This window comes from Gobio gobio (assembly GCF_949357685.1).
Source record: "Gobio gobio genome assembly, chromosome: 20".
Classification (NCBI taxonomy): domain Eukaryota; kingdom Metazoa; phylum Chordata; class Actinopteri; order Cypriniformes; family Gobionidae; genus Gobio; species Gobio gobio.
The window spans coordinates 5,448,233-5,474,896 of record NC_137113.1 but is presented as its reverse complement, the minus strand read 5'-3'; the positions used below and the strand labels follow the sequence as shown (position 1 = coordinate 5,474,896).

Here is a 26,664-nt window from a genome sequence, read left to right as displayed (position 1 = left end):
AATTTTCTTGATTGGATGGCGTGCCCTGAGCGTTTCGCTGTCCCGTTTATTTTCGTGGGAATATGACACCTAATAATAATCTGTATTCATAAGAGCTGCCGCCATCGCACTCATGTCAGAACTGTACAGCTCAAACTGTATACCGGCGCCCACTGCCTGTGCTCATAGTCCCCGTCTTTTTGTGCTATTACGTAGTTTGTTCGTTTATATAACACACAGTAAAATGGATATGCATGTCAGAAGGGTTGTTGATGTGAAGGATTGTTGATGTGATATGTCTCTATAGAGCTAGTTTCATTCAAGGCTCAGTTTACTGTATTTATTAGGTATAATTTACTCAAAATTTTAAATTCTGTCATCATGTACTCACCATCATGTCATTTCAAACCTATTAGTTATTCATAACTCTTCAAAATACAAATTAATATATTTTTCGAGAAACCAGAGAAAGATTGCTGTAGCTACCTCCATTTAAAGTCAATTCCTCTCAAACTTAAAAGATCCCAAAAATGTCATAAAGGCATGGTAAAAAAAATCAATCGAGTGGTCTAATCCAAATCCAAGTCTTCTGAAGAGACACAATGACTTTATATGATGAACAGATTTATGCGGATACTGTAGTAAACACGGACGTTCAAAAAACAACATGAAAGAACTGTGACTGATTGCACTGATCATCAGAAGCGCACGAGCTGCCGGAATGACACTCCTCAGAGTGAAAGAGCAAACATCATTTAAATCACTATATCACGTTTAGTTTTAGTAGTGTGATTATTCAAAGCATTTTAAATGGTTTATTCTTATATGTATAGTGCATTAATAGCAGGAGAGGCGGAACATAGCAAGCACTGGGAGAGTGTGTGTGCGCACAGAGTGTGTGTGAGTGCAGGAGAAAAAAGGTTTACCGAGTTTCAGTGACATTACGACAGGAAACTACTAAATATAATGTTGAATATAAAGTATGTAGTAATGCAATGGGGGAATATTTCTGTGTACTGATAATAATATAATAACAATAATATTATTTCATTAATAATAAAAAAGTAATAATAAAACTACATCTCTTCTTTATTTTGGCCTAAAATATTGCAATAAATATTGTATTGTGAGATTAGTATCATTATAGTATTGAATCGTGACACGAGTGTTTCGTTATTAATCAATAGTCTGATTCTATGTTTTGGTGTGGGCACTCAGAGTTCCAGCAAAATGTGAGAAGAGACGGAATGCAAGAAAAAGTGAGGGTACACTACTGATTAAAATAAAGAAGTGCCGATACTGTGTGCCGGTGCATACTGGCCCACTTCAAGCTCTGCTCATTATACATAAATCATGTAACAGTTCATGTGTTTACTTGCAAGACAAGATTAAAAGATCAAATGTGAGATTAACTACGTAGGTCTGGGGTGGGGTGTGTGTTACATTTGTTAATAATTGTAATGCATTATTTTTCTCTATAACTAATTAATTAAATAAATGTGTTAAAATGGTCGGACCCAATTTTTATGTATTTTATAAAAATATTAGATTTTTCCTGAATTGAAAGTTTTTCTTGCCACTGTTGCCTTTGTCACTAGAAGCTTTGAAATGTACTATTGCGCTGTTGTTTTGATACCTGTTGTGGTACTTTCTGTCGTACTTTCTGTTGTCGTACTTTCTATTGTTGTGGTGCTCGGTGTTGTTGTCTCAGTTGTGGTGCTTTCTGCTGTTGTGGTCTCAGTTGTGGTACTTTCTGGAGTTGTTGTGCCTGTTGTTGTACTTTCTACTGTTGTGGTGCTCGGTGTTGTTGTCTCAGTTGTGGTACTTTCTGCTGTTGTTGTCTCAGTTGTGGTGCTTTCTGCTGTTGTGGTCTCAGTTGTGGTGCTTTCCGCTGTTGTGGTCTCAGTTGTGGTGCTTGGTGTTGTTGTCTCAGTTGTGGTGCTCGGCGTTGTTGTCTCAGTTGTGGTGCTTGGTGTTGTTGTCTCAGTTGTGGTGCTCGGCGTTGTTGTCTCAGTTATGGTACTTTCTGCTGTTGTGGTCTCAGTTGTGGTGCTCGGCGTTGTGGTCTCAGTTGTGGTGCTTGGTGTTGTTGTCTCAGTTGTGGTGCTTTCTGCTGTTGTGGTCTCAGTTGTGGTACTTTCTGGAGTTGTTGTGCCTGTTGTGGTACTTTCTATTGTTGTGGTGCTCGGTGTTGTTGTCTCAGTTGTGGTGCTTTCTGCTGTTGTGGTCTCAGTTGTGGTGCTTTCTGCTGTTGTGGTCTCAGTTGTGGTGCTCGGCGTTGTGGTCTCAGTTGTGGTGCTTGGTGTTGTTGTCTCAGTTGTGGTGCTTTCTGCTGTTGTGGTCTCAGTTGTGGTACTTTCTGGAGTTGTTGTGCCTGTTGTGGTACTTTCTATTGTTGTGGTGCTCGGTGTTGTTGTCTCAGTTGTGGTGCTTTCTACTGTTGTGGTCTCAGTTGTGGTGCTTTCTGCTGTTGTGGTCTCAGTTGTGGTACTTTCTGGAGTTGTTGTGCCTGTTGTGGTACTTTCTATTGTTGTGGTGCTCGGTGTTGTTGTCTCAGTTGTGGTGCTTTCTACTGTTGTTGTCTCAGTTGTGGTGCTTTCTGCTGTTGTGGTCTCAGTTGTGGTACTTTCTGGAGTTGTTGTGCCTGTTGTGGTACTTTCTATTGTTGTGGTGCTCGGTGTTGTGGTCTCAGTTGTGGTGCTTTCTGCTGTTGTGGTCTCAGTTGTGGTAATCGGTGTTGTGGTCTCAGTTGTGGTGCTCGGTGTTGTTGTCTCAGTTGTGGTACTTTCTGGAGTTGTTGTGCCTGTTGTGGTACTTTCTATTGTTGTGGTGCTTGGTGTTGTTGTCTCAGTTGTGGTGCTTTCTACTGTTGTAGTCTCAGTTGTGGTGCTTTCTGCTGTTGTGGTCTCAGTTGTGGTACTTTCTGGAGTTGTTGTGCCTGTTGTGGTACTTTCTATTGTTGTGGTGCTCGGTGTTGTTGTCTCAGTTGTGGTGCTTTCTACTGTTGTTGTCTCAGTTGTGGTGCTTTCTGCTGTTGTGGTCTCAGTTGTGGTAATCGGTGTTGTGGTCTCAGTTGTGGTGCTCGGTGTTGTTGTCTCAGTTGTGGTGCTTTCTGCTGTTGTTGTCTCAGTTGTGGTGCTTTCTGCTGTTGTGGTCTCAGTTGTGGTGCTTTCTGCTGTTGTTGTGCCTGTTGTTGTACTTTCTATTGTTGTGGTGCTCGGTGTTGTTGTCTCAGTTGTGGTGCTTTCTGCTGTTGTTGTGCCTGTTGTTGTACTTTCTATTGTTGTGGTGCTCGGTGTTGTTGTCTCAGTTGTGGTGCTTTCTACTGTTGTGGTCTCAGTTGTGGTGCTTTCTGCTGTTGTGGTCTCAGTTGTGGTACTTTCTGGAGTTGTTGTGCCTGTTGTGGTACTTTCTATTGTTGTGGTGCTCGGTGTTGTTGTCTCAGTTGTGGTGCTTTCCGCTGTTGTGGTCTCAGTTGTGGTGCTTTCCGCTATTGTGGTCTCAGTTGTGGTGCTTTCTGCTGTTGTGGTCTCAGTTGTGGTACTTTCTGGAGTTGTTGTGCCTGTTGTTGTACTTTCTATTGTTGTGGTGCTTTCTGCTGTTGTTGTCTCAGTTGTGGTGCTTTCTGCTGTTGTGGTCTCAGTTGTTGTACTTTCTACTGTTGTGGTGCTCGGTGTTGTTGTCTCAGTTGTGGTGCTTTCCGCTGTTGTGGTCTCAGTTGTGGTGCTTTCCGCTGTTGTGGTCTCAGTTGTGGTGCTTTCTGCTGTTGTGGTCTCAGTTGTGGTGCTCGGTGTTGTTGTCTCAGTTGTGGTGCTTTCCGCTGTTGTTGTCTCAGTTGTGGTGCTTTCCGCTGTTGTGGTCTCAGTTGTGGTGCTCGGTGTTGTTGTCTCAGTTGTGGTAATTTCGGGAGTTGTGCTTATGGTTGTACTTTCTGCTTAAAAATTATATTGTTTGAAGGTTATTAATTATTTCAGCTACAACTAGCTATATATATATATATTTCAACAATAACAATGCAAGTTCCTCCCCAGCTAGTGAACAGAAGCATTAAGACTCGAGGCTGCTCCGAAAACAGTCGAAGTTAGAAGTTCAGAGAAAGTGAGACTGACTGAAAATGTTGATTGAAAAAATCTGGGTATCAGTAACTTCATAAAAAGGAGAATTATGTCACAAGATCAGCCTATCAGTCTATTAATCAGTTAATCAAAACATTTTTTTCTTGATTGGATGGCGTGCCCTGAGCGTTTCGCTGTCCCGTTTATTTTCGTGGGAATATGACACCTAATAATAATCTGTATTCATAAGAGCTGCCGCCATCGCACTCATGTCAGAACTGTACAGCTCAAACTGTATACCGGCGCCCACTGCCTGTGCTCATAGTCCCCGTCTTTTTGTGCTATTACGTAGTTTGTTCGTTTATATAACACACAGTAAAATGGATATGCATGTCAGAAGGGTTGTTGATGTGAAGGATTGTTGATGTGATATGTCTCTATAGAGCTAGTTTCATTCAAGGCTCAGTTTACTGTATTTATTAGGTATAATTTACTCAAAATTTTAAATTCTGTCATCATGTACTCACCATCATGTCATTTCAAACCTATTAGTTATTCATAACTCTTCAAAATACAAATTAATATATTTTTCGAGAAACCAGAGAAAGATTGCTGTAGCTACCTCCATTTAAAGTCAATTCCTCTCAAACTTAAAAGATCCCAAAAATGTCATAAAGGCATGGTAAAAAAAATCAATCGAGTGGTCTAATCCAAATCCAAGTCTTCTGAAGAGACACAATGACTTTATATGATGAACAGATTTATGCGGATACTGTAGTAAACACGGACGTTCAAAAAACAACATGAAAGAACTGTGACTGATTGCACTGATCATCAGAAGCGCACGAGCTGCCGGAATGACACTCCTCAGAGTGAAAGAGCAAACATCATTTAAATCACTATATCACGTTTAGTTTTAGTAGTGTGATTATTCAAAGCATTTTAAATGGTTTATTCTTATATGTATAGTGCATTAATAGCAGGAGAGGCGGAACATAGCAAGCACTGGGAGAGTGTGTGTGCGCACAGAGTGTGTGTGAGTGCAGGAGAAAAAAGGTTTACCGAGTTTCAGTGACATTACGACAGGAAACTACTAAATATAATGTTGAATATAAAGTATGTAGTAATGCAATGGGGGAATATTTCTGTGTACTGATAATAATATAATAACAATAATATTATTTCATTAATAATAAAAAAGTAATAATAAAACTACATCTCTTCTTTATTTTGGCCTAAAATATTGCAATAAATATTGTATTGTGAGATTAGTATCATTATAGTATTGAATCGTGACACGAGTGTTTCGTTATTAATCAATAGTCTGATTCTATGTTTTGGTGTGGGCACTCAGAGTTCCAGCAAAATGTGAGAAGAGACGGAATGCAAGAAAAAGTGAGGGTACACTACTGATTAAAATAAAGAAGTGCCGATACTGTGTGCCGGTGCATACTGGCCCACTTCAAGCTCTGCTCATTATACATAAATCATGTAACAGTTCATGTGTTTACTTGCAAGATAAGATTAAAAGATCAAATATGAGATTAACTACGTAGGTCTGGGGTGGGGTGTGTGTTACATTTGTTAATAATTGTAATGCATTATTTTTCTCTATAACTAATTAATTAAATAAATGTGTTAAAATGGTCGGACCCAATTTTTATGTATTTTATAAAAATATTAGATTTTTCCTGAATTGAAAGTTTTTCTTGACACTGTTGCCTTTGTCACTAGAAGCTTTGAAATGTACTATTGCGCTGTTGTTTTGATACCTGTGGTGGGAATTTCTGTTGTGGTGCTTTCTGCAGTTGTTGTCTCAGTTGTGGTACTTTCTGCTGTTGTTGTCTCAGTTGTGGTGCTTTCTGCTGTTGTGGTCTCAGTTGTGGTGCTTTCTGCTGTTGTGGTCTCAGTTGTGGTACTTTCTGGAGTTGTTGTGCCTGTTGTTGTACTTTCTATTGTTGTGGTGCTCGGTGTTGTCGTCTCAGTTGTGGTGCTTTCCGCTGTTGTGGTCTCAGTTGTGGTGCTTTCTACTGTTGTTGTCTCAGTTGTGGTGCTTGGTGTTGTTGTCTCAGTTGTGGTGCTCGGTGTTGTTGTCTCAGTTGTGGTGCTTTCTGCTGTTGTGGTCTCAGTTGTGGTACTTTCTGGAGTTGTTGTGCCTGTTGTTGTACTTTCTATTGTTGTGGTGCTCGGTGTTGTCGTCTCAGTTGTGGTGCTTTCCGCTGTTGTGGTCTCAGTTGTGGTGCTTTCAGCTGTTGTTGTCTCAGTTGTGGTGCTCGGTGTTGTTGTCTCAGTTGTGGTGCTTTCTGCTGTTGTTGTCTCAGTTGTGGTGCTTTCTGCTGTTGTTGTCTCAGTTGTGGTGCTTTCTGCTGTTGTGGTCTCAGTTGTGGTGCTCGGTGTTGTTGTCTCAGTTGTGGTGCTTTCAGCTGTTGTTGTCTCAGTTGTGGTGCTTTCTGCTGTTGTGGTCTCAGTTGTGGTGCTCGGTGTTGTTGTCTCAGTTGTGGTGCTTTCAGCTGTTGTTGTCTCAGTTGTGGTGCTTGGTGTTGTTGTCTCAGTTGTGGTGCTCGGTGTTGTTGTCTCAGTTGTGGTGCTTTCAGCTGTTGTTGTCTCAGTTGTGGTGCTTGGTTTTGTTGTCTCAGTTGTGGTGCTCGGTGTTGTTGTCTCAGTTGTGGTGCTTTCCGCTGTTGTGGTCTCAGTTGTGGTGCTTTCCGCTGTTGTGGTCTCAGTTGTGGTGCTTTCTGCTGTTGTGGTCTCAGTTGTGGTGCTCGGTGTTGTTGTCTCAGTTGTGGTGCTTTCCGCTGTTGTTGTCTCAGTTGTGGTGCTTTCCGCTGTTGTGGTCTCAGTTGTGGTGCTTTCCGCTGTTGTGGTCTCAGTTGTGGTGCTCGGTGTTGTTGTCTCAGTTGTGGTAATTTCGGGAGTTGTGCTTATGGTTGTACTTTCTGCTTAAAAATTATATTGTTTGAAGGTTATTAATTATTTCAGCTACAACTAGCTATATATATATATATATTTCAACAATAACAATGCAAGTTCCTCCCCAGCTAGTGAACAGAAGCATTAAGACTCGAGGCTGCTCCGAAAACAGTCGAAGTTAGAAGTTCAGAGAAAGTGAGACTGACTGAAAATGTTGATTGAAAAAATCTGGGTATCAGTAACTTCATAAAAAGGAGAATTATGTCACAAGATCAGCCTATCAGTCTATTAATCAGTTAATCAAAACATTTTTTTCTTGATTGGATGGCGTGCCCTGAGCGTTTCGCTGTCCCGTTTATTTTCGTGGGAATATGACACCTAATAATAATCTGTATTCATAAGAGCTGCCGCCATCGCACTCATGTCAGAACTGTACAGCTCAAACTGTATACCGGCGCCCACTGCCTGTGCTCATAGTCCCCGTCTTTTTGTGCTATTACGTAGTTTGTTCGTTTATATAACACACAGTAAAATGGATATGCATGTCAGAAGGGTTGTTGATGTGAAGGATTGTTGATGTGATATGTCTCTATAGAGCTAGTTTCATTCAAGGCTCAGTTTACTGTATTTATTAGGTATAATTTACTCAAAATTTTAAATTCTGTCATCATGTACTCACCATCATGTCATTTCAAACCTATTAGTTATTCATAACTCTTCAAAATACAAATTAATATATTTTTCGAGAAACCAGAGAAAGATTGCTGTAGCTACCTCCATTTAAAGTCAATTCCTCTCAAACTTAAAAGATCCCAAAAATGTCATAAAGGCATGGTAAAAAAAATCAATCGAGTGGTCTAATCCAAATCCAAGTCTTCTGAAGAGACACAATGACTTTATATGATGAACAGATTTATGCGGATACTGTAGTAAACACGGACGTTCAAAAAACAACATGAAAGAACTGTGACTGATTGCACTGATCATCAGAAGCGCACAAGCTGCCGGAATGACACTCCTCAGAGTGAAAGAGCAAACATCATTTAAATCACTATATCACGTTTAGTTTTAGTAGTGTGATTATTCAAAGCATTTTAAATGGTTTATTCTTATATGTATAGTGCATTAATAGCAGGAGAGGCGGAACATAGCAAGCACTGGGAGAGTGTGTGTGCGCACAGAGTGTGTGTGAGTGCAGGAGAAAAAAGGTTTACCGAGTTTCAGTGACATTACGACAGGAAACTACTAAATATAATGTTGAATATAAAGTATGTAGTAATGCAATGGGGGAATATTTCTGTGTACTGATAATAATATAATAACAATAATATTATTTCATTAATAATAAAAAAGTAATAATAAAACTACATCTCTTCTTTATTTTGGCCTAAAATATTGCAATAAATATTGTATTGTGAGATTAGTATCATTATAGTATTGAATCGTGACACGAGTGTTTCGTTATTAATCAATAGTCTGATTCTATGTTTTGGTGTGGGCACTCAGAGTTCCAGCAAAATGTGAGAAGAGACGGAATGCAAGAAAAAGTGAGGGTACACTACTGATTAAAATAAAGAAGTGCCGATACTGTGTGCCGGTGCATACTGGCCCACTTCAAGCTCTGCTCATTATACATAAATCATGTAACAGTTCATGTGTTTACTTGCAAGACAAGATTAAAAGATCAAATGTGAGATTAACTACGTAGGTCTGGGGTGGGGTGTGTGTTACATTTGTTAATAATTGTAATGCATTATTTTTCTCTATAACTAATTAATTAAATAAATGTGTTAAAATGGTCGGACCCAATTTTTATGTATTTTATAAAAATATTAGATTTTTCCTAATCTGGAAGTTTTTTTTGCCACTGTTGCCTTTGTCACTAGAAGCTTTGAAATGTACTATTGCGCTGTTGTTTTGATACCTGTTGTGGTACTTTCTGTCGTACTTTCTGTTGTCGTACTTTCTATTGTTGTGGTGCTCGGTGTTGTTGTCTCAGTTGTGGTGCTTTCTGCTGTTGTGGTCTCAGTTGTGGTGCTCGGTGTTGTTGTCTCAGTTGTGGTACTTTCTGGAGTTGTTGTGCCTGTTGTGGTACTTTCTATTGTTGTGGTGCTCGGTGTTGTTGTCTCAGTTGTGGTGCTTTCTGCTGTTGTGGTCTCAGTTGTGGTGCTCGGTGTTGTGGTCTCAGTTGTGGTGCTCGGTGTTGTTGTCTCAGTTGTGGTACTTTCTGAAGTTGTTGTGCCTGTTTTGGTACTTTCTATTGTTGTGGTGCTCGGTGTTGTTGTCTCAGTTGTGGTGCTTTCTACTGTTGTGGTCTCAGTTGTGGTGCTTTCTGCTGTTGTGGTCTCAGTTGTGGTACTTTCTGGAGTTGTTGTGCCTGTTGTAGTACTTTCTATTGTTGTGGTGCTCGGTGTTGTTGTCTCAGTTGTGGTGCTTTCTGCTGTTGTGGTCTCAGTTGTGGTGCTCGGTGTTGTGGTCTCAGTTGTGGTGCTCGGTGTTGTTGTCTCAGTTGTGGTACTTTCTGAAGTTGTTGTGCCTGTTGTGGTACTTTCTATTGTTGTGGTGCTCGGTGTTGTTGTCTCAGTTGTGGTGCTTTCTACTGTTGTGGTCTCAGTTGTGGTGCTTTCTGCTGTTGTGGTCTCAGTTGTGGTACTTTCTGGAGTTGTTGTGCCTGTTGTGGTACTTTCTATTGTTGTGGTGCTCGGTGTTGTTGTCTCAGTTGTGGTGCTTTCTGCTGTTGTGGTCTCAGTTGTGGTGCTCGGTGTTGTGGTCTCAGTTGTGGTGCTCGGTGTTGTGGTCTCAGTTGTGGTGCTCGCTGTTGTGGTCTCAGTTGTGGTACTTTCTGAAGTTGTTGTGCCTGTTGTGGTACTTTCTATTGTTGTGGTGCTTGGTGTTGTTGTCTCAGTTGTGGTGCTTTCTACTGTTGTAGTCTCAGTTGTGGTGCTTTCTGCTGTTGTGGTCTCAGTTGTGGTACTTTCTGGAGTTGTTGTGCCTGTTGTGGTACTTTCTATTGTTGTGGTGCTCGGTGTTGTGGTCTCAGTTGTGGTGCTTTCTGCTGTTGTGGTCTCAGTTGTGGTAATCGGTGTTGTGGTCTCAGTTGTGGTGCTCGGTGTTGTTGTCTCAGTTGTGGTGCTTTCTGCTGTTGTGGTCTCAGTTGTGGTGCTCGGTGTTGTTGTCTCAGTTGTGGTGCTTTCTGCATTTGTTGTGCCTGTTGTACTTTCTATTGTTGTGGTGCTCGGTGTTGTTGTCTCAGTTGTGGTGCTTTCTGCTGTTGTGGTCTCAGTTGTGGTGCTTTCTGCTGTTGTGGTCTCAGTTGTGGTGCTCGGCGTTGTTGTCTCAGTTGTGGTGCTTGGTGTTGTTGTCTCAGTTGTGGTGCTTTCTACTGTTGTGGTCTCAGTTGTGGTGCTTTCTGCTGTTGTGGTCTCAGTTGTGGTACTTTCTGGAGTTGTTGTGCCTGTTGTGGTACTTTCTACTGTTGTGGTGCTCGGTGTTGTTGTCTCAGTTGTGGTGCTTTCTATTGTTGTGGTCTCAGTTGTGGTGCTTTCTGCTGTTGTGGTCTCAGTTGTGGTACTTTCTGGAGTTGTTGTGCCTGTTGTGGTACTTTCTATTGTTGTGGTGCTCGGTGTTGTTGTCTCAGTTGTGGTGCTTTCTACTGTTGTGGTCTCAGTTGTGGTGCTCGGTGTTGTGGTCTCAGTTGTGGTGCTCGGTGTTGTTGTCTCAGTTGTGGTACTTTCTGAAGTTGTTGTGCCTGTTGTGGTACTTTCTATTGTTGTGGTGCTCGGTGTTGTTGTCTCAGTTGTGGTGCTTTCTACTGTTGTGGTCTCAGTTGTGGTGCTTTCTGCTGTTGTGGTCTCAGTTGTGGTACTTTCTGGAGTTGTTGTGCCTGTTGTGGTACTTTCTATTGTTGTGGTGCTCGGTGTTGTTGTCTCAGTTGTGGTGCTTTCTGCTGTTGTGGTCTCAGTTGTGGTGCTCGGTGTTGTGGTCTCAGTTGTGGTGCTCGGTGTTGTTGTCTCAGTTGTGGTACTTTCTGAAGTTGTTGTGCCTGTTGTGGTACTTTCTATTGTTGTGGTGCTTGGTGTTGTTGTCTCAGTTGTGGTGCTTTCTACTGTTGTAGTCTCAGTTGTGGTGCTTTCTGCTGTTGTGGTCTCAGTTGTGGTGCTTTCTGCTGTTGTTGTGCCTGTTGTTGTACTTTCTATTGTTGTGGTGCTCGGTGTTGTTGTCTCAGCTGTGGTGCTTTCTACTGTTGTGGTGTCAGTTGTGGTGCTTTCTGCTGTTGTGGTCTCAGTTGTGGTACTTTCTGGAGTTGTTGTGCCTGTTGTGGTACTTTCTATTGTTGTGGTGCTCGGTGTTGTTGTCTCAGTTGTGGTGCTTTCTGCTGTTGTTGTGCCTGTTGTTGTACTTTCTATTGTTGTGGTGCTCGGTGTTGTTGTCTCAGTTGTGGTGCTTTCTGCTGTTGTGGTCTCAGTTGTGGTACTTTCTGGAGTTGTTGTGCCTGTTGTGGTACTTTCTATTGTTGTGGTGCTCGGTGTTGTTGTCTCAGTTGTGGTGCTTTCTGCTGTTGTGGTCTCAGTTGTGGTGCTCGGTGTTGTTGTCTCAGTTGTGGTGCTTTCCGCTGTTGTGGTCTCAGTTGTGGTGCTTTCCGCTATTGTGGTCTCAGTTGTGGTACTTTCTGGAGTTGTTGTGCCTGTTGTTGTACTTTCTATTGTTGTGGTGCTTTCTGCTGTTGTGGTGCTCGGTGTTGTTGTCTCAGTTGTTGTACTTTCTGCTGTTGTGGTCTCAGTTGTGGTGCTTTCTGCTGTTGTTGTCTCAGTTGTGGTGCTTTCTGCTGTTGTGGTCTCAGTTGTGGTGCTTTCTGCTGTTGTGGTCTCAGTTGTGGTACTTTCTATTGTTGTGGTGCTCGGTGTTGTTGTCTCAGTTGTGGTGCTTTCCGCTGTTGTTGTCTCAGTTGTGGTAATTTCGGGAGTTGTGCTTATGGTTGTACTTTCTGCTTAAAAATTATATTGTTTGAAGGTTATTAATTATTTCAGCTACAACTAGCTATATATATATATATTTCAACAATAACAATGCAAGTTCCTCCCCAGCTAGTGAACAGAAGCATTAAGACTCGAGGCTGCTCCGAAAACAGTCGAAGTTAGAAGTTCAGAGAAAGTGAGACTGACTGAAAATGTTGATTGAAAAAATCTGGGTATCAGTAACTTCATAAAAAGGAGAATTATGTCACAAGATCAGCCTATCAGTCTATTAATCAGTTAATCAAAACATTTTTTTCTTGATTGGATGGCGTGCCCTGAGCGTTTCGCTGTCCCGTTTATTTTCGTGGGAATATGACACCTAATAATAATCTGTATTCATAAGAGCTGCCGCCATCGCACTCATGTCAGAACTGTACAGCTCAAACTGTATACCGGCGCCCACTGCCTGTGCTCATAGTCCCCGTCTTTTTGTGCTATTACGTAGTTTGTTCGTTTATATAACACACAGTAAAATGGATATGCATGTCAGAAGGGTTGTTGATGTGAAGGATTGTTGATGTGATATGTCTCTATAGAGCTAGTTTCATTCAAGGCTCAGTTTACTGTATTTATTAGGTATAATTTACTCAAAATTTTAAATTCTGTCATCATGTACTCACCATCATGTCATTTCAAACCTATTAGTTATTCATAACTCTTCAAAATACAAATTAATATATTTTTCGAGAAACCAGAGAAAGATTGCTGTAGCTACCTCCATTTAAAGTCAATTCCTCTCAAACTTAAAAGATCCCAAAAATGTCATAAAGGCATGGTAAAAAAAATCAATCGAGTGGTCTAATCCAAATCCAAGTCTTCTGAAGAGACACAATGACTTTATATGATGAACAGATTTATGCGGATACTGTAGTAAACACGGACGTTCAAAAAACAACATGAAAGAACTGTGACTGATTGCACTGATCATCAGAAGCGCACGAGCTGCCGGAATGACACTCCTCAGAGTGAAAGAGCAAACATCATTTAAATCACTATATCACGTTTAGTTTTAGTAGTGTGATTATTCAAAGCATTTTAAATGGTTTATTCTTATATGTATAGTGCATTAATAGCAGGAGAGGCGGAACATAGCAAGCACTGGGAGAGTGTGTGTGCGCACAGAGTGTGTGTGAGTGCAGGAGAAAAAAGGTTTACCGAGTTTCAGTGACATTACGACAGGAAACTACTAAATATAATGTTGAATATAAAGTATGTAGTAATGCAATGGGGGAATATTTCTGTGTACTGATAATAATATAATAACAATAATATTATTTCATTAATAATAAAAAAGTAATAATAAAACTACATCTCTTCTTTATTTTGGCCTAAAATATTGCAATAAATATTGTATTGTGAGATTAGTATCATTATAGTATTGAATCGTGACACGAGTGTTTCGTTATTAATCAATAGTCTGATTCTATGTTTTGGTGTGGGCACTCAGAGTTCCAGCAAAATGTGAGAAGAGACGGAATGCAAGAAAAAGTGAGGGTACACTACTGATTAAAATAAAGAAGTGCCGATACTGTGTGCCGGTGCATACTGGCCCACTTCAAGCTCTGCTCATTATACATAAATCATGTAACAGTTCATGTGTTTACTTGCAAGACAAGATTAAAAGATCAAATGTGAGATTAACTACGTAGGTCTGGGGTGGGGTGTGTGTTACATTTGTTAATAATTGTAATGCATTATTTTTCTCTATAACTAATTAATTAAATAAATGTGTTAAAATGGTCGGACCCAATTTTTATGTATTTTATAAAAATATTAGATTTTTCCTAATCTGGAAGTTTTTTTTGCCACTGTTGCCTTTGTCACTAGAAGCTTTGAAATGTACTATTGCGCTGTTGTTTTGATACCTGTTGTGGTACTTTCTGTCGTACTTTCTGTTGTCGTACTTTCTATTGTCGTGGTGCTCGGTGTTGTTGTCTCAGTTGTGGTGCTTTCTGCTGTTGTGGTCTCAGTTGTGGTACTTTCTGGAGTTGTTGTGCCTGTTGTTGTACTTTCTATTGTTGTGGTGCTCGGTGTTGTTGTCTCAGTTGTGGTACTTTCTGCTGTTGTTGTCTCAGTTGTGGTGCTTTCTGCTGTTGTGGTCTCAGTTGTGGTGCTTTCCGCTGTTGTGGTCTCAGTTGTGGTGCTTGGTGTTGTTGTCTCAGTTGTGGTGCTCGGCGTTGTTGTCTCAGTTGTGGTGCTTGGTGTTGTTGTCTCAGTTGTGGTGCTCGGCGTTGTTGTCTCAGTTGTGGTGCTTGGTGTTGTTGTCTCAGTTGTGGTGCTTTCTACTGTTGTGGTCTCAGTTGTGGTGCTCGGTGTTGTGGTCTCAGTTGTGGTGCTTTCTGCTGTTGTTGTCTCAGTTGTGGTGCTCGGCGTTGTTGTCTCAGTTGTGGTGCTTTCTACTGTTGTGGTCTCAGTTGTGGTGCTTTCTGCTGTTGTGGTCTCAGTTGTGGTACTTTCTGGAGTTGTTGTGCCTGTTGTGGTACTTTCTATTGTTGTGGTGCTCGGTGTTGTTGTCTCAGTTGTGGTGCTTTCTATTGTTGTGGTCTCAGTTGTGGTGCTTTCTGCTGTTGTGGTCTCAGTTGTGGTACTTTCTGGAGTTGTTGTGCCTGTTGTGGTACTTTCTATTGTTGTGGTGCTCGGTGTTGTTGTCTCAGTTGTGGTGCTTTCTACTGTTGTGGTCTCAGTTGTGGTGCTCGGTGTTGTGGTCTCAGTTGTGGTGCTCGGTGTTGTTGTCTCAGTTGTGGTACTTTCTGAAGTTGTTGTGCCTGTTGTGGTACTTTCTATTGTTGTGGTGCTCGGTGTTGTTGTCTCAGTTGTGGTGCTTTCTACTGTTGTGGTCTCAGTTGTGGTGCTTTCTGCTGTTGTGGTCTCAGTTGTGGTACTTTCTGCAGTTGTTGTGCCTGTTGTGGTACTTTCTATTGTTGTGGTGCTCGGTGTTGTTGTCTCAGTTGTCGTGCTTTCTGCTGTTGTGGTCTCAGTTGTGGTACTTTCTGGAGTTGTTGTGCCTGTTGTGGTACTTTCTATTGTTGTGGTGCTCGGTGTTGTTGTCTCAGTTGTGGTGCTTTCTGCTGTTGTTGTCTCAGTTGTGGTGCTTTCCGCTGTTGTGGTCTCAGTTGTGGTGCTTTCTGCTGTTGTTGTGCCTGTTGTTGTACTTTCTATTGTTGTGGTGCTCGGTGTTGTTGTCTCAGTTGTGGTGCTTTCTGCTGTTGTGGTCTCAGTTGTGGTGCTTTCTGCTGTTGTGGTCTCAGTTGTGGTACTTTCCGCTGTTGTGGTCTCAGTTGTGGTGCTTTCTGCTGTTGTTGTGCCTGTTGTTGTACTTTCTATTGTTGTGGTGCTCGGTGTTGTTGTCTCAGTTGTGGTGCTTTCTGCTGTTGTTGTCTCAGTTGTGGTGCTTTCTGCTGTTGTGGTCTCAGTTGTGGTGCTTTCTGCTGTTGTGGTCTCAGTTGTGGTACTTTCTGGAGTTGTTGTGCCTGTTGTGGTACTTTCTATTGTTGTGGTGCTCGGTGTTGTTGTCTCAGTTGTGGTGCTTTCTGCTGTTGTGGTCTCAGTTGTGGTGCTCGGTGTTGTTGTCTCAGTTGTGGTGCTTTCTGCTGTTGTTGTGCCTGTTGTTGTACTTTCTATTGTTGTGGTGATTTCTGCTGTTGTGGTCTCAGTTGTGGTACTTTCTGGAGTTGTTGTGCCTGTTGTTGTACTTTCTATTGTTGTGGTGCTCGGTGTTGTGGTCTCAGTTGTGGTGCTTTCTGCTGTAATGGTCTCAGTTGTGGTGCTCGGTGTTGTGGTCTCAGTTGTGGTGCTCGGTGTTGTTGTCTCAGTTGTGGTACTTTCTGAAGTTGTTGTGCCTGTTGTGGTACTTTCTATTGTTGTGGTGCTCGGTGTTGTTGTCTCAGTTGTGGTGCTTTCTACTGTTGTAGTCTCAGTTGTGGTGCTTTCTGCTGTTGTGGTCTCAGTTGTGGTACTTTCTGGAGTTGTTGTGCCTGTTGTGGTACTTTCTATTGTTGTGGTGCTCGGTGTTGTTGTCTCAGTTGTGGTGCTTTCTGCTGTTGTTGTCTCAGTTGTGGTGCTTTCCGCTGTTGTGGTCTCAGTTGTGGTGCTTTCTGCTGTTGTGGTCTCAGTTGTGGTGCTTTCTGCTGTTGTTGTGCCTGTTGTTGTACTTTCTATTGTTGTGGTGCTCGGTGTTGTTGTCTCAGTTGTGGTGCTTTCTGCTGTTGTGGTCTCAGTTGTTGTGCTTTCTGCTGTTGTGGTCTCAGTTGTGGTACTTTCTGGAGTTGTTGTGCCTGTTGTGGTACTTTCTATTGTTGTGGTGCTCGGTGTTGTTGTCTCAGTTGTGGTGCTTTCTGCTGTTGTGGTCTCAGTTGTGGTGCTCGGTGTTGTGGTCTCAGTTGTGGTGCTCGGTGTTGTTGTCTCAGTTGTGGTACTTTCTGAAGTTGTTGTGTCTGTTGTGGTACTTTCTATTGTTGTGGTGCTCGGTGTTGTTGTCTCAGTTGTCGTGCTTTCTACTGTTGTAGTCTCAGTTGTGGTGCTTTCTGCTGTTGTGGTCTCAGTTGTGGTACTTTCTGGAGTTGTTGTGCCTGTTGTGGTACTTTCTATTGTTGTGGTGCTCGGTGTTGTTGTCTCAGTTGTGGTGCTTTCTGCTGTTGTTGTCTCAGTTGTGGTGCTTTCTGCTGTTGTGGTCTCAGTTGTGGTGCTTTCTGCTGTTGTTGTGCCTGTTGTTGTTCTTTCTATTGTTGTGGTGCTTGGTGTTGTTGTCTCAGTTGTGGTGCTTTCTGCTGTTGTGGTCTCAGTTGTGGTGCTTTCTGCTGTTGTGGTCTCAGTTGTGGTACTTTCTGGAGTTGTTGTGCCTGTTGTGGTACTTTCTATTGTTGTGGTGCTCGGTGTTGTTGTCTCAGTTGTGGTGCTTTCTGCTGTTGTGGTCTCAGTTGTGGTGCTCTGTGTTGTTGTCTCAGTTGTGGTGCTTTCTGCTGTTGTGGTCTCAGTTGTGGTGCTTTCTGCTGTTGTGGTCTCAGTTGTGGTGCTTTCTGCTGTTGTGGTCTCAGTTGTGGTGCTCGGTGTTGTGGTCTCAGTTGTGGTGCTCGGTGTTGTTGTCTCAGTTGTGGTACTTTCTGAAGTTGTTGTGCCTGTTGTGGTACTTTCTATTGTTGTGGTGCTCGGTGTTGTTGTCTCAGTTGTGGTGCTTTCTACTGTTGTAGTCTCAGTTGTGGTGCTTTCTGCTGTTGTGGTCTCAGTTGTGGTACTTTCTGGAGTTGTTGTGCCTGTTGTGGTACTTTCTATTGTTGTGGTGCTCGGTGTTGTTGTCTCAGTTGTGGTGCTTTCTGCTGTTGTTGTCTCAGTTGTGGTGCTTTCTGCTGTTGTGGTCTCAGTTGTGGTGCTTTCTGCTGTTGTGGTCTCAGTTGTGGTGCTTTCTGCTGTTGTTGTGCCTGTTGTTGTACTTTCTATTGTTGTGGTGATTTCTGCTGTTGTGGTCTCAGTTGTGGTGCTTTCTGCTGTTGTGGTCTCAGTTGTGGTACTTTCTGGAGTTGTTGTGCCTGTTGTGGTACTTTCTATTGTTGTGGTGCTCGGTGTTGTTGTCTCAGTTGTGGTGCTTTCTGCTGTTGTGGTCTCAGTTGTGGTGCTTTCCGCTGTTGTGGTCTCAGTTGTGGTACTTTCTGCTGTTGTGGTCTCAGTTGTGGTGCTTTCTGCTGTTGTTGTGCCTGTTGTTGTACTTTCTATTGTTGTGGTGCTCGGTGTTGTTGTCTCAGTTGTGGTGCTTTCTGCTGTTGTGGTCTCAGTTGTGGTACTTTCTGCTGTTGTGGTCTCAGTTGTGGTGCTTTCTGCTGTTGTTGTGCCTGTTGTTGTACTTTCTATTGTTGTGGTGCTCGGTGTTGTTGTCTCAGTTGTGGTGCTTTCTGCTGTTGTGGTCTCAGTTGTGGTACTTTCTGGAGTTGTTGTGCCTGTTGTGGTACTTTCTATTGTTGTGGTGCTCGGTGTTGTTGTCTCAGTTGTGGTGCTTTCTGCTGTTGTGGTCTCAGTTGTGGTAATCGGTGTTGTGGTCTCAGTTGTGGTGCTTTCTGCTGTTGTTGTGACTGTTGTTGTACTTTCTATTGTTGTGGTGATTTCTGCTGTTGTGGTCTCAGTTGTGGTGCTTTCTGCTGTTGTGGTCTCAGTTGTGGTACTTTCTGGAGTTGTTGTGCCTGTTGTTGTACTTTCTATTGTTGTGGTGCTCGGTGTTGTTGTCTCAGTTGTGGTGCTTTCTGCTATTGTGGTCTCAGTTGTGGTGCTTTCTGCTGTTGTTGTCTCAGTTGTGGTGCTCGGTGTTGTGGTCTCAGTTGTGGTGCTTTCTGCTGTTGTGGTCTCAGTTGTGGTGCTTTCTGCTGTTGTGGTCTCAGTTGTTGTACTTTCTACTGTTGTGGTGCTCGGTGTTGTTGTCTCAGTTGTGGTGCTTTCTGCTGTTGTGGTCTCAGTTGTGGTGCTTTCTACTGTTGTGGTGCTCGGTGTTGTGGTCTCAGTTGTGGTGCTTTCTGCTGTTGTTGTGCCTGTTGTTGTACTTTCTACTGTTGTGGTGCTCGGTGTTGTTGTCTCAGTTGTGGTGCTTTCTGCTGTTGTGGTCTCAGTTGTGGTAATCGGTGTTGTGGTCTCAGTTGTGGTGCTTTCTGCTGTTGTTGTGCCTGTTGTTGTACTTTCTATTGTTGTGGTGATTTCTGCTGTTGTGGTCTCAGTTGTGGTGCTTTCTGCTGTTGTGGTCTCAGTTGTGGTACTTTCTGGAGTTGTTGTGCCTGTTGTGGTACTTTCTATTGTTGTGGTGCTCGGTGTTGTTGTCTCAGTTGTGGTGCTTTCTGCTGTTGTGGTCTCAGTTGTGGTGCTTTCCGCTGTTGTGGTCTCAGTTGTGGTACTTTCTGCTGTTGTGGTCTCAGTTGTGGTGCTTTCTGCTGTTGTGGTCTCAGTTGTGGTGCTTTCTGCTGTTGTTGTGCCTGTTGTTGTACTTTCTATTGTTGTGGTGCTCGGTGTTGTTGTCTCAGTTGTGGTGCTTTCTGCTGTTGTGGTCTCAGTTGTGGTACTTTCTGGAGTTGTTGTGCCTGTTGTGGTACTTTCTATTGTTGTGGTGCTCGGTGTTGTTGTCTCAGTTGTGGTGCTTTCTGCTGTTGTGGTCTCAGTTGTGGTAATCGGTGTTGTGGTCTCAGTTGTGGTGCTTTCTGCTGTTGTGGTCTCAGTTGTGGTACTTTCTGCTGTTGTGGTCTCAGTTGTGGTGCTTTCTGCTGTTGTGGTCTCAGTTGTTGTACTTTCTACTGTTGTGGAGCTCGGTGTTGTGGTCTCAGTTGTGGTGCTCGGTGTTGTGGTCTCAGTTGTGGTGCTTTCTGCTGTTGTGGTCTCAGTTGTGGTGCTTTCTGCTGTTGTGGTCTCAGTTGTTGTACTTTCTACTGTTGTGGAGCTCGGTGTTGTTGTCTCAGTTGTGGTGCTTTCTGCTGTTGTTGTACTTTCTATTGTTGTGGTCTCAATTGTGGTAATTTCGGGAGTTGTGCTTATGGTTGTACTTTCTGCTTAAAAATTATATTGTTTGAAGGTTATTAATTATTTCAGCTACAACTAGCTATATATATATATATATTTCAACAATAACAATGCAAGTTCCTCCCCAGCTAGTGAACAGAAGCATTAAGACTCGAGGCTGCTCCGAAAACAGTCGAAGTTAGAAGTTCAGAGAAAGTGAGACTGACTGAAAATGTTGATTGAAAAAATCTGGGTATCAGTAACTTCATAAAAAGGAGAATTATGTCACAAGATCAGCCTATCAGTCTATTAATCAGTTAATCAAAACATTTTTTTCTTGATTGGATGGCGTGCCCTGAGCGTTTCGCTGTCCCGTTTATTTTCGTGGGAATATGACACCTAATAATAATCTGTATTCATAAGAGCTGCCGCCATCGCACTCATGTCAGAACTGTACAGCTCAAACTGTATACCGGCGCCCACTGCCTGTGCTCATAGTCCCCGTCTTTTTGTGCTATTACGTAGTTTGTTCGTTTATATAACACACAGTAAAATGGATATGCATGTCAGAAGGGTTGTTGATGTGAAGGATTGTTGATGTGATATGTCTCTATAGAGCTAGTTTCATTCAAGGCTCAGTTTACTGTATTTATTAGGTATAATTTACTCAAAATTTTAAATTCTGTCATCATGTACTCACCATCATGTCATTTCAAACCTATTAGTTATTCATAACTCTTCAAAATACAAATTAATATATTTTTCGAGAAACCAGAGAAAGATTGCTGTAGCTACCTCCATTTAAAGTCAATTCCTCTCAAACTTAAAAGATCCCAAAAATGTCATAAAGGCATGGTAAAAAAAATCAATCGAGTGGTCTAATCCAAATCCAAGTCTTCTGAAGAGACACAATGACTTTATATGATGAACAGATTTATGCGGATACTGTAGTAAACACGGACGTTCAAAAAACAACATGAAAGAACTGTGACTGATTGCACTGATCATCAGAAGCGCACGAGCTGCCGGAATGACACTCCTCAGAGTGAAAGAGCAAACATCATTTAAATCACTATATCACGTTTAGTTTTAGTAGTGTGATTATTCAAAGCATTTTAAATGGTTTATTCTTATATGTATAGTGCATTAATAGCAGGAGAGGCGGAACATAGCAAGCACTGGGAGAGTGTGTGTGCGCACAGAGTGTGTGTGAGTGCAGGAGAAAAAAGGTTTACCGAGTTTCAGTGACATTACGACAGGAAACTACTAAATATAATGTTGAATATAAAGTATGTAGTAATGCAATGGGGGAATATTTCTGTGTACTGATAATAATATAATAACAATAATATTATTTCATTAATAATAAAAAAGTAATAATAAAACTACATCTCTTCTTTATTTTGGCCTAAAATATTGCAATAAATATTGTATTGTGAGATTAGTATCATTATAGTATTGAATCGTGACACGAGTGTTTCGTTATTAATCAATAGTCTGATTCTATGTTTTGGTGTGGGCACTCAGAGTTCCAGCAAAATGTGAGAAGAGACGGAATGCAAGAAAAAGTGAGGGTACACTACTGATTAAAATAAAGAAGTGCCGATACTGTGTGCCGGTGCATACTGGCCCACTTCAAGCTCTGCTCATTATACATAAATCATGTAACAGTTCATGTGTTTACTTGCAAGACAAGATTAAAAGATCAAATGTGAGATTAACTACGTAGGTCTGGGGTGGGGTGTGTGTTACATTTGTTAATAATTGTAATGCATTATTTTTCTCTAGAACTAATTAATTAAATAAATGTGTTAAAATGGTCAGCCCTACTTTTTATGTATGTTAATAAAAATATTAGATTTTTCCTAATCTGGAAGTTTTTCTTGCCACTGTTGCCTTTGTCACTAGAAGCTTTGAAATGTACTATTGCGCTGTTGTTTTGATACCTGTGGTGGGAATTTCTGTTGTGGTGCTTTCTGTTGTCGTGCTTTCTACTGTTGTGGTGCTCGGTGTTGTTGTCTCAGTTATGGTACTTTCTGCTGTTGTGGTCTCAGTTGTGGTGCTCGGCGTTGTGGTCTCAGTTGTGGTGCTTGGTGTTGTTGTCTCAGTTGTGGTGCTTTCTGCTGTTGTGGTCTCAGTTGTGGTGCTTTCTGCTGTTGTGGTCTCAGTTGTGGTACTTTCTGGAGTTGTTGTGCCTGTTGTGGTACTTTCTATTGTTGTGGTGCTCGGTGTTGTTGTCTCAGTTGTGGTGCTTTCTGCTGTTGTGGTCTCAGTTGTGGTGCTTGGTGTTGTTGTCTCAGTTGTGGTGCTTTCTGCTGTTGTGGTCTCAGTTGTGGTGCTCGGCGTTGTTGTCTCAGTTGTGGTGCTTTCTACTGTTGTGGTCTCAGTTGTGGTGCTTTCTGCTGTTGTGGTCTCAGTTGTGGTGCTTTCTGCTGTTGTGGTCTCAGTTGTGGTGCTCGGTGTTGTGGTCTCAGTTGTGGTGCTTTCTGCTGTTGTTGTGCCTGTTGTACTTTCTATTGTTGTGGTGCTTGGTGTTGTTGTCTCAGTTGTGGTGCTCGGTGTTGTTGTCTCAGTTGTGGTGCTTTCTGCTGTTGTGGTCTCAGTTGTGGTGCTTGGTGTAGTTGTCTCAGTTGTGGTGCTTTCTGCTGTTGTTGTGCCTGTTGTTGTACTTTCTATTGTTGTGGTGCTCGGTGTTGTTGTCTCAGTTGTGGTACTTTCTGCTGTTGTTGTCTCAGTTGTGGTGCTTTCTGCTTTTGTTGTCTCAGTTGTGGTGCTCTCTGCTGTTGTGGTCTCAGTTGTGGTGCTTTCTGCTGTTGTTGTCTCAGTTGTGGTGCTCGGTGTTGTTGTCTCAGTTGTGGTGCTTTCTGCTGTTGTGGTCTCAGTTGTGGTGCTTTCTGCTGTTGTGGTCTCAGTTGTGGTGCTTTCTGCTGTTGTTGTCTCAGTTGTGGTGCTTTCTGCTGTTGTTGTGCCTGTTGTTGTACTTTCTATTGTTGTGGTGCTCGGTGTTGTTGTCTCAGTTGTGGTACTTTCTGCTGTTGTTGTCTCAGTTGTGGTGCTTTCTGCTGTTGTTGTCTCAGTTGTGGTACTTTCTGCTGTTGTTGTCTCAGTTGTGGTGCTTTCTGCTGTTGTTGTGCCTGTTGTTGTACTTTCTATTGTTGTGGTGCTCGGTGTTGTTGTCTCAGTTGTGGTGCTTTCTGCTGTTGTTGTCTCAGTTGTGGTGCTCGGTGTTGTTGTCTCAGTTGTGGTACTTTCTGCTGTTGTTGTCTCAGTTGTGGTGCTTTCTGCTGTTGTTGTGCCTGTTGTTGTACTTTCTATTGTTGTGGTGCTTGGTGTTGTTGTCTCAGTTGTGGTGCTCGGTGTTGTTGTCTCAGTTGTGGTGCTTTCTGCTGTTGTGGTCTCAGTTGTGGTGCTTGGTTTAGTTGTCTCAGTTGTGGTGCTTTCTGCTGTTGTTGTGCCTGTTGTTGTACTTTCTATTGTTGTGGTGCTCGGTGTTGTTGTCTCAGTTGTGGTACTTTCTGCTGTTGTGGTCTCAGTTGTGGTGCTCGGTGTTGTTGTCTCAGTTGTGGTGCTTTCTGCTGTTGTTGTCTCAGTTGTGGTGCTTTCTGCTGTTGTGGTCTCAGTTGTGGTGCTTTCTGCTGTTGTTGTCTCAGTTGCTGTGCTTTCTGCTGTTGTGGTCTCAGTTGTGGTGCTCGGTGTTGTTGTCTCAGTTGTGGTGCTCGGTGTTGTTGTCTCAGTTGTGGTGCTTTCTGCTGTTGTTGTCTCAGTTGTGGTGCTTTCTGCTGTTGTGGTCTCAGTTGTGGTGCTCGGTGTTGTTGTCTCAGTTGTGGTACTTTCTGCTGTTGTTGTCTCAGTTGTGGTGCTCGGTGTTGTTGTCTCAGTTGTGGTACTTTCTGCTGTTGTTGTCTCAGTTGTGGTGCTCGGTGTTGTTGTCTCAGTTGTGGTGCTCGGTGTTGTTGTCTCAGTTGTGGTGCTTTCTGCTGTTGTGGTCTCAGTTGTGGTGCTTTCTGCTGTTGTGGTCTCAGTTGTGGTGCTTTCTGCTGTTGTTGTGCCTGTTGTTGTACTTTCTATTGTTGTGGTGCTCGGTGTTGTTGTCTCAGTTGTGGTGCTTGGTGTTGTGGTCTCAGTTGTGGTGCTTTCTGCTGTTGTGGTCTCAGTTGTGGTGCTTTCTGGTGTTGTTGTTTCAGTTGTGGTGCTTTCTGCTGTTGTTGTGCCTGTTGTTGTACTTTCTATTGTTGTGGTGCTCGGTGTTGTTGTCTCAGTTGTGGTGCTTTCTGCTGTTGTGGTCTCAGTTGTGGTGCTCGGTGTTGTTGTCTCAGTTGTGGTGCTTTCTGCTGTTGTTGTCTCAGTTGTGGTACTTTCTGCTGTTGTGGTCTCAGTTGTGGTGCTTTCTGCTGTTGTTGTGCCTGTTGTTGTACTTTCTATTGTTGTGGTGCTCGGCGTTGTGGTCTCAGTTGTGGTGCTTTCTGCTGTTGTTGTGCCTGTTGTTGTACTTTCTATTGTTGTGGTGCTCGGCGTTGTTGTCTCAGTTGTGGTGCTTTCTGCTGTTGTGGTCTCAGTTGTGGTGCTTTCTGCTGTTGTTGTCTCAGTTGTGGTGCTTTCTGCTGTTGTTGTACTTTCTATTGTTGTGGTCTCGATTGTGGTAATTTCGGGAGTTGTGCTTATGGTTGTACTTTCTGCTTAAAAATTATATTGTTTGAAGGTTATTAATTATTTCAGCTACAACTAGCTATATATATATATATATTTCAACAATAACAATGCAAGTTCCTCCCCAGCTAGTGAACAGAAGCATTAAGACTCGAGGCTGCTCCGAAAACAGTCGAAGTTAGAAGTTCAGAGAAAGTGAGACTGACTGAAAATGTTGATTGAAAAAATCTGGGTATCAGTAACTTCATAAAAAGGAGAATTATGTCACAAGATCAGCCTATCAGTCTATTAATCAGTTAATCAAAAAAAAATGTTCTTGATTGGATGGCGTGCCCTGAGCGTTTCGCTGTCCCGTTTATTTTCGTGGGAATATGACACCTAATAATAATCTGTATTCATAAGAGCTGCCGCCATCGCACTCATGTCAGAACTGTACAGCTCAAACTGTATACCGGCGCCCACTGCCTGTGCTCATAGTCCCCGTCTTTTTGTGCTATTACGTAGTTTGTTCGTTTATATAACACACAGTAAAATGGATATGCATGTCAGAAGGGTTGTTGATGTGAAGGATTGTTGATGTGATATGTCTCTATAGAGCTAGTTTCATTCAAGGCTCAGTTTACTGTATTTATTAGGTATAATTTACTCAAAATTTTAAATTCTGTCATCATGTACTCACCATCATGTCATTTCAAACCTATTAGTTATTCATAACTCTTCAAAATACAAATTAATATATTTTTCGAGAAACCAGAGAAAGATTGCTGTAGCTACCTCCATTTAAAGTCAATTCCTCTCAAACTTAAAAGATCCCAAAAATGTCATAAAGGCATGGTAAAAAAAATCAATCGAGTGGTCTAATCCAAATCCAAGTCTTCTGAAGAGACACAATGACTTTATATGATGAACAGATTTATGCGGATACTGTAGTAAACACGGACGTTCAAAAAACAACATGAAAGAACTGTGACTGATTGCACTGATCATCAGAAGCGCACGAGCTGCCGGAATGACACTCCTCAGAGTGAAAGAGCAAACATCATTTAAATCACTATATCACGTTTAGTTTTAGTAGTGTGATTATTCAAAGCATTTTAAATGGTTTATTCTTATATGTATAGTGCATTAATAGCAGGAGAGGCGGAACATAGCAAGCACTGGGAGAGTGTGTGTGCGCACAGAGTGTGTGTGAGTGCAGGAGAAAAAAGGTTTACCGAGTTTCAGTGACATTACGACAGGAAACTACTAAATATAATGTTGAATATAAAGTATGTAGTAATGCAATGGGGGAATATTTCTGTGTACTGATAATAATATAATAACAATAATATTATTTCATTAATAATAAAAAAGTAATAATAAAACTACATCTCTTCTTTATTTTGTTCTAAAATATTGCAATAAATATTGTATTGTGAGATTAGTATCATTATAGTATTGAATCGTGACACGAGTGTTTCGTTATTAATCAATAGTCTGATTCTATGTTTTGGTGTGGGCACTCAGAGTTCCAGCAAAATGTGAGAAGAGACGGAATGCAAGAAAAAGTGAGGGTACACTACTGATTAAAATAAAGAAGTGCCGATACTGTGTGCCGGTGCATACTGGCCCACTTCAAGCTCTGCTCATTATACATAAATCATGTAACAGTTCATGTGTTTACTTGCAAGACAAGATTAAAAGATCAAATGTGAGATTAACTACGTAGGTCTGGGGTGGGGTGTGTGTTACATTTGTTAATAATTGTAATGCATTATTTTTCTCTAGAACTAATTAATTAAATAAATGTGTTAAAATGGTCGGACCCAATTTTTATGTATTTTATAAAAATATTAGATTTTTCCTGAATTGAAAGTTTTTCTTGCCACTGTTGCCTTTGTCACTAGAAGCTTTGAAATGTACTATTGCGCTGTTGTTTTGATACCTGTGGTGGGAATTTCTGTTGTGGTGCTTTCTGCAGTTGTTGTCTCAGTTGTGGTACTTTCTATTGTTGTGGTGCTCGGTGTTGTCGTCTCAGTTGTGGTGCTCGGTGTTGTTGTCTCAGTTGTGGTGCTCGGTGTTGTTGTCTCAGTTGTGGTTATTTCTGCTGTTGTGGTCTCAGTTGTGGTGCTTTCTGCTGTTGTTGTGCCTGTTGTTGTACTTTCTATTGTTGTGGTGCTCGGTGTTGTTGTCTCAGTTGTGGTGCTTTCTGCTGTTGTGGTCTCAGTTGTGGTGCTCGGTGTTGTTGTCTCAGTTGTGGTGCTTTCTGCTGTTGTGGTCTCAGTTGTGGTACTTTCTGCTGTTGTCGTCTCAGTTGTGGTGCTCGGTGTTGTTGTCTCAGTTGTGGTGCTTTCTGCTGTTGTTGTCTCAGTTGTTGTACTCGGTGTTGTGGTCTCAGTTGTGGTGCTTTCTGCTGTTGTGGTCTCAGTTGTTGTGCTCGGTGTTGTGGTCTCAGTTGTGGTGCTTTCTGCTGTTGTTGTCTCAGTTGTTGTGCTCGGTGTTGTGGTCTCAGTTGTGGTGCTTTCTGCTGTTGTGGTCTCAGTTGTGGTGCTTTCTGCTGTTGTGGTCTCAGTTGTGGTGCTTTCCGCTGTTGTTGTCTCAGTTGTGGTGCTCGGTGT

The 26,664-nt window shown here is 42.1% G+C and overlaps 1 protein-coding gene across 1 annotated transcript in view; it reads right to left on the bottom strand.

Moving 5' to 3' along the window:
* LOC307143785 (uncharacterized protein) overlaps positions 1–26,664 on the bottom strand; it is a 66,238-nt gene that overhangs the window by 16,427 nt on the left and 23,147 nt on the right. The window contains exon 13 of the mRNA XM_079845546.1: positions 11,239–11,308. Within this exon, the coding sequence (XP_079701672.1) occupies positions 11,239–11,308 (70 nt within the window). The remainder of the gene's footprint in view (positions 1–11,238; positions 11,309–26,664) is intronic.